The sequence below is a fragment of the Sciurus vulgaris genome (assembly GCF_902686455.1).
Source record: "Sciurus vulgaris genome assembly, contig: HiC_scaffold_560_arrow_ctg1, whole genome shotgun sequence".
Lineage (NCBI taxonomy): Eukaryota > Metazoa > Chordata > Mammalia > Rodentia > Sciuridae > Sciurus > Sciurus vulgaris.
The window spans coordinates 46,550-56,170 of record NW_027632465.1 but is presented as its reverse complement, the minus strand read 5'-3'; the positions used below and the strand labels follow the sequence as shown (position 1 = coordinate 56,170).

At 44.2% G+C, this 9,621-nt stretch overlaps 1 protein-coding gene across 1 annotated transcript; it reads right to left on the bottom strand.

Moving 5' to 3' along the window:
• Positions 1-3,135: 3,135 nt before the first annotated feature.
• LOC306652733 (uncharacterized protein) lies at positions 3,136-6,756 on the bottom strand. Its single transcript, XM_079125472.1, has 2 exons — positions 6,603-6,756; positions 3,136-5,515 (listed from the first exon to the last, which is right to left on the bottom strand). Exon 2 carries the CDS (start codon positions 5,045-5,047, stop codon positions 4,073-4,075), a length of 975 nt encoding a protein of 324 aa, XP_078981598.1. The 5' UTR covers positions 5,048-5,515; positions 6,603-6,756; the 3' UTR covers positions 3,136-4,072.
• Positions 6,757-9,621: the final 2,865 nt, after the last annotated feature.

The window sequence follows — 9,621 nt, the reverse complement described above, 5'->3', positions numbered from 1 at the left end:
AAAGAGTGCTATAGCTGGGTCATATGGTCCTTCTGAGCCTAGTCTTTTGAAGAGACTCCATACTTATTTCCAAAATAGTTATAATAATTATTAGTCCCATCAATAGTGTAAAAGTGTTCCTTTTTCTCAATATTCTCTCCAGCTTCTATTATTTGTGTTCCTGGTGAATGCCACTCTGACGGATGTGAGATGAAATATTAGTGCATTTTTTTTTTTGCAGTTTTGATTTACGTTTCCCTAATTAGTTAGGATGTTGAACATATTTCCATATACACTTTTTTGCCATTTGTATTTCTTCTTTTGAGAAGTGTCTGTTTAGTTCACCTGTCTATTGATTGATTAGGTAATTGGATATTTTGGATAGTTAATCTTCTATTGTTTCTTGCTACCATTCTCTACAAATGAAAGGGAATTGAGAAAAACAGCAGGTCAGTAAGCACTCTTTTTTTCAAGTGAAAGAGAATGAACTGGTATTAGGGCTGAGACTCAGTGTCAGAGTGCCCGCCTAGCACACATGAGGTCCTGGGTTCAATCCTCAGTACCACATAAGAAAATAAAATAAAGGTATTAAAAAAAAAGAAAATCAATTCAAACTAACATAGACAAAGGTGGGGACAGTGTTTTATTTTACAATTGAAAACCCTGGGGTAGTTTTTCTGACTGCAGGCACAGCTGGTTTCTGTGATGTCTTTTTTATCTCTTAGTTTTCATCCCATTTTCTGGTATCCTCTGTAACTGAAGCCACAATTAAGGACAGGTAGTTAGTGTAGAAATAGGGTATTGATACCGCTCTTTACCGGTGACGAGTCCTGCTTCCTCAGGTGTTGAAGTATAACGCCGGAGAAGCACGCCGAGGCAAATGTAGAGTGGAAAATGCAGCTTTATTAAAGAAAAGTAAAAGCAGACTTCTCCCGGGTGGAAGAAGGGGACCCAAAGGCGAAATCCGTGGGATGAGCAAATCCTGTCCTTTTTATGGGTTTTATTCTCCCATTCTCTCCCCTTATCTCTTTCCTTCCTGCCTACAGGTTAGGCCTGGTTTTGCAGGTGAGAAGCGGATGGGGCAGGGGAGGGCCAAAGTGACTCAGGCAGGTAAGGGCCCAGGGGGCATTAATCAGCATCTCCTTGCCTGCAGTCTCTGACAAGGGCAGGTAAATTTGGTTATCAATGGGTTCTGCAGGTCCTTGACATTCCATTCTCCCACAGCAGTCTCCAACTTCCAGAGGCAGATGGTTTTATGGCCTCCATTTTCTCGATCTGACCCGATTCCCTATTTCTACACTAACTGCCTGTCCCCAATTCTGGCTTCATTCCCCCCTCTAATCTTAGGAACTCCATGCTGTTGGGGAAGGGGGTCGATGACCGCTCTGACTTCTTCAAGCTGGAAGTGGACGGCGTGGGGTAAGCAGTTTGGAGTTCCTTTTTAGAAATTGGGTCGATCGAGGGGTCCACGGTAAAAGTCTGGTTGAGGAATAATGGGCTGGAGGGTCATTTGAGAGATGGGCGGTCTATAAGAGAAACAAGAAGTTATGAGTACCGGGATAAGATTAATGCAACAGTAAATACCACAGCATAGAAACACGCCAATGAGTATGATGATGATGACAGAAACTAATAATGTTTTCCACCAGGAGGTACCAGAGAACCAGGAGCTAAGAATTTGTTCCCATGATGGGTCTGGGGAGGACATGGCCTCTATCTGAGAATGTAAATCTTTAAGGATGTCAGTCACATTGCAGGAGTTGTCAGGGATGTAAACACAGCATTCAGTTCTAACAATGGCACAAGTACCGCCTTGGGCTGCAGTGAGAATATCTAAAGCCATCCGGTTTTGTAAGACAGCTTTCCTCATGAGTGTCACTTCTGTGTTAAGGAGAGAAATGCTTTCTTCAACGTCATGGAGGGCGGTTTGGGTATAATTGTTTAGAGTTTCCACATGCCACATTACATCCTCTAAACCAATTTGTGGGATAAACATTGAAGCTAAATGATCATACCAACGAAAAACAGATCGTCCCCATCTGTGTTTGAGATTGGGGAGATTTGCTGGCTGTTCTATACTTGGGGTCCATCGCCCTTGCATCCAGGGGTACCCGATAGTACATCTTCCTATCCAGCCTGGGGGAAGCCAGGGCCATAAGTTAGTTCCACATATCCATTGTGTCCCATTGGGTGCTGGCCAGCTAATTTCAGGTCTATAGAGCCAATTAGTTCCAAACCAATCATTGGCTTGTAAAATTACAATTTGTTGGCATTGTGACTCTGGGGTCCATTCTAATTCTCGAGTACTATTAGGCCATATATCATAAGTATGGTTATGTTGTTCCCAAAAGATTGGGCCTTTTGGTTTAGATGCCCAATGGTGGGTGTAAGCCATAAATTTCTATCCCAAACCTGATATTTTAGAAGGCGACTATTTGAAAGCCATAGTCCTCCTTTCGAGTTTAAAATTCCTGAGAGATCATAGGAAGTGTAGACAATAAGGTCTCTTCCCAGGGTGATTTTGATTGCCTCAGGGACTAGTAGAGCTACAGCAGCAATTACTCGCAAACAGTGGGGCCATCCCCAGAGATACCACATCAAGTTCCTTGCTGAGATAGGCTACTGGCTGTTGAATAGGTCCATTCTTTTGTGTTACCACTCCTAGGGTTATTCCTCCTCTTTCAGTGACAAACAGGTTAAATTCCTTTTTGGTAGGTAAACTAAGGGCAGGGGCTTGGAGTAGGGCCCCTTTTAATGTCTTAAAGGCTTTAATATGTTCTGGTTCCCATATTAGGTTGGTTGCTCCTTGTTGTAAAGTTTCTTTCAGAAGACTGTAAAGAGGCTTAGCTAATTCCCCATACCCAGGAATCCAAAGTCTGCAGTATCCAGTTTTTCCTAGGAAGCCTCTGAGTTGCCTTAGGGTCTGAGGCAGAGGATATTGTCCTATGGGAGTTATTCTTTCATGTCCTAGTTTGCGGATTCCTTGAGATAGTTGTAATCCTAAATATTGGACCATTGCTGACATAATTGAGCTTTCTTTTTTGAGACTTTATAACCCTGATTGGCTCAGAAGTTTAAGAGTTCTGTAGTAGCCTTTTGACATTCCTCCTGGGTGGAGGCACATAACAGGATGTCATCCACATATTGGAGAACAATTGCAGATGCTTTATCTCTGAATTCTGCTAAGTCCTTAGCCAGAGTTTGTCCAAATAGGTGGGGGCTATCTCTAAATCCTTGGGGCAGTACTGTCCAGGTCAATTGAGATCCACTATCCGGTTCCTCAAAGGCAAACAGATACTGAGACTGAGAGTCCAGAGGTATGCAAAAGAAGGCATCCTTTAAATCTAACACAGTAAACCAAGCAGCAGTTGCTGGAATCTCAGATAGCAGAGTATATGGATTAGGAACTACTGGGTGGAGGGGAACAACTGCTTCATTAATTATTCTGAGGTCTTGGACTAAATGCCATTCCCCATTTGATTTTTGAACTCCTAAAATCGGTGTATTGCATGGGCTATTACAAGGTACTAAAAGTTCCTGCTGTTTGAGGTTCTGGATGATCTTTAATAAGCCCTTTTTTGCTTCTGGGCGTAGCGGGTATTGTCTTTGATGTGGAAAGACAGAGGGATCCTTTAAGACTATTTATTTTAATTGGGATTGCGCTTTTTGCCCGTCCAATTTTGCCTTCAGTGGCCCATACTTCAGGGTTTATATCACATTCTAGTAGAGGTAAACACAATGATCCTTGTGGTCCCAAATTCATTGTAATGGAAGTCTGAAGTTTTGAAAGTAAGTCCCTTCCCAATAAAGGGGTAGGGCATTCTGGGACTATCAGGAATGCATGAGAAAACATCATCCCATCCCACTCACAACTCAGTGGGGGAGTAAACTTTCTGGTAATAGGCCGCCCAGACACTCCTTGCACCGTTATAGTATTAGAGGAAAGAGGTCCAGGATAAGAGGTGAGCACTGAAAAACTGGCACCAGTATCTAAGAGAAAGTTGACCTCTTGGCTCCCTACGGAGAAGCATACCCGGGGCTCGTGCGTAGTGATAGGAGTTACGGGAGCGATTAGAATCGGCCCCGGGCCCCGTCAGGCCTGTGTGGAAGAGTCTGGCCTCGAGGACCTATGCCCCTGAGGACAGTCACTTTTCCAATGATTGCCTTGACATTTAGGGCAGGGCTCCGGCGGTGGCCGTTTGGCTTGGGGACATTCCTGTTTGAAATGTCCCTCCTTTCCACAACGGAAACAAACCCCTTTTGTGGCCTGAGGTACATTCCGTTTTCCTCCTTTTTCACCCGGGAAGCTAACTCCTCTTAGGGCTAAGACCAGCGCTTCAGTCTTTTTCTCGTCTCTACGCTCTTTTTCCTTCTTTTCCTCTACATCTCGATTATAAAAAACGGAAGTTGCAAGTCGGAGGATATCATCTAAGGATTGATCAGGGCCATATGCCAATTTCTGTAATTTCCTCCGAATGTCTGGGGCTGACTGAATGATAAATTTGTCCTTTAAAAGTAAATGGCCCTCTGTGGATTCAGGATCCACGGTGGTGTGTTTTCTCATTGCCTCCCTGAGTTTCTCCATAAAAATAGCTGGGCTTTCCTCGGGACCTTGTATAATTTCAGAAACCTTGGAATAGTTAATAGGCTTCTGTTTGATTCTCCTAAGGGCCTCGAGGACTAACATTTGGAAGTGTCTGATCTTCCAAGCGTCCTGTTCATCGTTTGGATCCCAGTCGGGATCATTTCTTGGAACTGCCTGTGCTCCCGATAGATAGTTGGGTTTGGATCTAGTTTGGGCTCCTGGGGCATGAGCAAGGTGTAGGTCATCCCCAAATTGTTCAGCTGCTTTTAGGGTGGCTTCCTTCTCATTGGAGGTTAAAGTCTGGTTAAGTAACAGGATAGTATCCTTCCAGGTGAGGTCAAACACCTGGCATAGGTTTTGAAACACCTCAATATATTTATCTGGATCTTCTGAAAATTTCCCTAGGTCTGTTTTTATCTGTCTTAGGTCTTGGAGGGAGAAAGGGTTGTATACTTTAATTGGTCCAAATTCTCCTCCTGGCATCTCCTGGAGAGGTAGTACATTTGATCTGTCCACTGGGGCAGATGGAAAAGGACCAGGGTATGGAGGACAGGAGGCCTGCTGATGGACATTAGCAGAAAATTCCTTTCCCTCAGTAGGTGACTCTTTAAGGTTTTCTTCCTTTCTGGTAGTGGTTATGGCTGAGTCTATTTTACATTGTTGGCATAATTTGGGGTCTTCCCTTAGAATAAAGAAGATTTGAACATAAGGTACCTCACACTATTTTCCTTCCCTTTTGCAAAATTTATCAAGCTGTAAAATGGTATTAAAATTTATACTTCCCTCTGGCGGCCAAGATTCTCCATCAGAGAGTTTGTATTGAGGCCAGGCCTGGAGGCAGAAGAAAATGAGGCGCTTTTTCTTGAGTGTCTGTGGGTCAAATTTGTCCCAGTTTTTCAGTATGCAGGCTAGTGGTGAACCTGGCAATACTGTTGAGAGTGAAGCTCCCATCTAAGTGGAAGAAAAGAAAAATAGACCTCAGGTGCCCGCGCCAGAGACCATATTTAGGGACGTCTCCCTAAGTTTGAGCTTCAATACGGTCCAGAAAACCCGTCTCTTGCTACTTGGCTTTGCCAAAGTGATTTCTGGCCTTCTTTGGCAAAGTGCTAGGGTTCTAGTTTGCCCTGTGCTAGAGACCCTTGGAGGATTCAGACTTAAGGGCATTACTGCTTTCCTCCCTGCCACTATGAATTCCTAATTAAGAGGGACCCACAACAAAAGAATTGCACCTCTTACTGCCTATTTTGTAGACTAAAGGAATCTCCAAAGGGTGAGGGGGACACCTATTGATTGTTAGACAGATAATACCCTGTTCCCTGAGGGATTCAAGGGAGGGGTCGAATTAAAATATACATCCTCCCTGCAGCTTAGAACACACTGAGCACCTTTAAGCACAGGAAAACTTTAAACAAACTAGCAAAGGCTAAATATGCAAACAAAGATAACCTAAGCATTTTCTACATAATTTTCTTATGTCTTTCTCTTAATCCTACCATCTGAATGTTTAATGTCTGATCGGCGAGTGAAAGGGAAACATCCAGGAGGGAGTGGATGTGTGTGGTGTGCTGCACAGCCCATACGGAGGCAAATGTAATTGGCGCTTTCCCTCAGTGCCATTTGTCTACCGATCGCCTTGGATACCCCTTAGGGCTGTCGGGAGGGGGAGTCCGGAGAAGGAACCTTTGGGGTTCACCCGAGAGTAGCCCGGGCTGAGAACCCCGCAGTTGTTCCAACCCTTCCTCCGCCTCCACGCATCCTGGGCAGATCAGGACTAGGGACATTGTGTACTGGCGGCAATTGCGCTCCGGGCCTGGACAGAAAATTAGGAAACGGCTTCAGCAGAGCCCCAACATGCCTGCAGAGCAGGTGATTGGAAACTTGCCTGGCCCGGGAAACCTTTCACCCGAGTCTTAAGAATGGCGGCTGCACTAACTGTGTTTACGTAGCTGACGGGTGCCCATTTTGCCCTCCAGAAAGAAAGAGACAGAAAGATGCACCTCGGACAGATTGAGGTGCACGAAGAGAAAGGCTTACTTACCTCGGCGTAGATCTCGGTGGGACCTCCAAATCTGATACCGCTCTTTACCGGTGACGAGTCCTGCTTCCTCAGGTGTTGAAGTATAACGCCGGAGAAGCACGCCGAGGCAAATGTAGAGTGGAAAATGCAGCTTTATTAAAGAAAAGTAAAAGCAGACTTCTTTCGGGTGGAAGAAGGGGACCCAAAGGCGAAATCCGTGGGATGAGCAAATCCTGTCCTTTTTATGGGTTTTATTCTCCCATTCTCTCCCCTTATCTCTTTCCTTCCTGCCTACAGGTTAGGCCTGGTTTTGCAGGTGAGAAGCGGATGGGGCAGGGGAGGGCCAAAGTGACTCAGGCAGGTAAGGGCCCAGGGGGCATTAATCAGCATCTCCTTGCCTGCAGTCTCTGACAAGGGCAGGTAAATTTGGTTATCAATGGGTTCTGCAGGTCCTTGACATTCCATTCTCCCACAGCAGTCTCCAACTTCCAGAGGCAGATGGTTTTATGGCCTCCATTTTCTCGATCTGACCCGATTCCCTATTTCTACACTAACTGCCTGTCCCCAATTCTGGCTTCAGTATCAGGTCAAACCCAGAAAATAAAGCCATGAAAGCTACCTACCTCTGGAAGTTGGAGACTGTCCCTGGGAGAATGGAATGTCAAGAATATCTGGAGCTCATTGATTACCAAATTTACCTGCCTTTTTCAAACACTGCAAGCATGGAACTGCTAATTAATGCCTTCTGGGCCTTTGCCTGGCTGAATCACCTTTGCCCACCCCCTGCCCATATCTTCTCGCTTTATGCAAAACCAGGCTTAGTCACTTAGGCAGGAAGGAGAGATAAATGGGGAGAGAACTGGAGAACAAAAGAGACCTTAACCTATAAAAGATGGAGGGTGCGCTTACTTCTGGAGACTTAGAACATCAGCCATGGTCCCCTTCTCCCTGCTAGGAGAAGTCTGTATTATTACCTTTAAATAAAACCTGCTTAATATGCTTGACTTGGCATGCTTCCCTAGTGTTCAAACTTCAACATTAGAGGGAGCATAGCTTATCACTGGTAAATGGTGGTATCATAACTACAAGATGGCAGTAAGCTTTCTGTGCTCACCTCCTACTAGTCATTTGTGGGCCTCTGAAAGAATCTATCTGGACCAGTTAAAACCAATTTGGTAGGCTGTGTTTCCTTGTTCAGAAGGATTCCATGCTCTGATTTCTTACACTTGGTCACCTTCCCACCTCACCTCATAGGGTGAAATGCAGAGGAAGGATCCTAGGAAAAATCAGGAGTTACTTCTGAAGAAGAGAACACACACTGGAGACAGATAAAAATATTCTGAGCAGATTCCCCTGCTGTGACCAGTGTGGCCAAACCTTCAGTTCCAGTGAGGGATAAAAGGGGATTAGAAAATCAAGATTCACACAGATTTTGACTATTACACTGGGATAAAGTGGAGCTCTGCTCTCTGATGTAGATGTAGGTCTAAAGAGTTATACCAGCAATCCTTATTTATGTTGAAAGAATGGATATTTTTTTAAGCTGTCTGTTTTATCTCAACTCCCTAAGGTCTCCCTCCCAGTAATGGGAACAAAGCCCTTAAAGCTGTTCCAGGAAACAGCCCCAAACAGAGAGTAAAAGAGTAAGTTGAGCCATATAGCCAGATAGTGCTCAAACAGTAGGATTGCCAGAAACTATTGACCAGAATCTACACCCTGTTGTAAAACATTGTGAAACATGTTGTATGTTATCAGCAAACCCAGACCCCCTTTGAAATTTCCTGGCAGCTTTGTTCCCCATTTTTCCTTTTTTTTCCCTTTTTCCCCCTTTCATGTGTGACCCCTCCCGATGTGTGGTTTCTGCCTTTATAAACCTACAAGATTTTCTGCTAGGGACTGGACTCCTGGACTCCTGTGTGAGTCACGAGTCGGGTCTGAGCACGCTGGAATAAACACCTCTTGTGGTTTGCATCAAGTGATGCCTACTGCGGTTGATCGGGGTTGCCGTCAATCCATGGGACAGAGTTGGGGTTTTCTTTTTGGGGGCTTTACAATGTATGTCTCATTATCAGGTTAATGACTGTGAAAACATTATTCTTTGTATTCAGGAATTTCACAGAAAAGAGGACATCTAAGTAGCTTTTCCACAGTTGCAAAGTTTAATTAGCTTTGTGTAGCTCTCAAGAAAGTCCATTATTAAAAGTTATTCTAAATAGAGCAGACACAGAAGAAGTGAAGCTGGTGAAATATTTTGGTTGTCTAGCATAAAAATTTTCTCATTTCCAGGAACTATAAACCTGAGATCAAGATCAGAGTTGATAGGACTGTCACATAGAGCCTCTTCATGCAGGGCATTGAAGCAGCAGTCCAGTATCTTGTGCCCTTGTACAGAAACATTTCCATGCACCAGGCATGCCATAACAATGAAGTCATCACAGAAACCCAAACTCAGTCACTGCTATCCTATTCAATGCCACCGCTTTCCACACTGATCTGTAGGGGAATAGCTAACTACACCACAGAGGTGAGAAGCCTTTATTTCAGCTCATGGCACTGTTGAAGGGCCTAGGTATCAGGACATCCCCACTTCAGAGATGAGGAGATCAGGGCTCAGAGGGTCTTAAACTTCCTTCCCAAGTCTACTGGACTTGAAAGTGGTAGAATCAGAACATAAAGATCAATCCAGTCTGCAAAGGTGTGTTTTAAATCATTCTTGGTCTACCAGGTCAGTAATAGTCTCCCTGGGGTACAAAAGGATTATCATACACATTGAGAAGGAAGAGGGAAATTAGAAAGGATGAAGACTCCCTGATAGCACCTCCCAGAGACCTCACACCAGTCAGTTTGTGGCCACATTTGGAAGAATTCTTGTCTGCTTACATCTTCTAGTTGTTTTCACACATATTTATTTCCACATTGCCTTTGAAATTTTTACACTTGTTATTTTTTGTTTACTTATTTTTCTTAAGTCACCTTGCCTGTTATACTTACATAAGTGTATTTAAATCCTCAGTGGTTTATGAAAATTTTCAATAAAAAT

Coding starts and splice junctions, on each gene's coding strand:
- LOC306652733 (XM_079125472.1), bottom strand. CDS start 5,047: ATGCCAGGAGGAGAATTTGGACCAATTAAAGTATACAACCCTTTCTCC.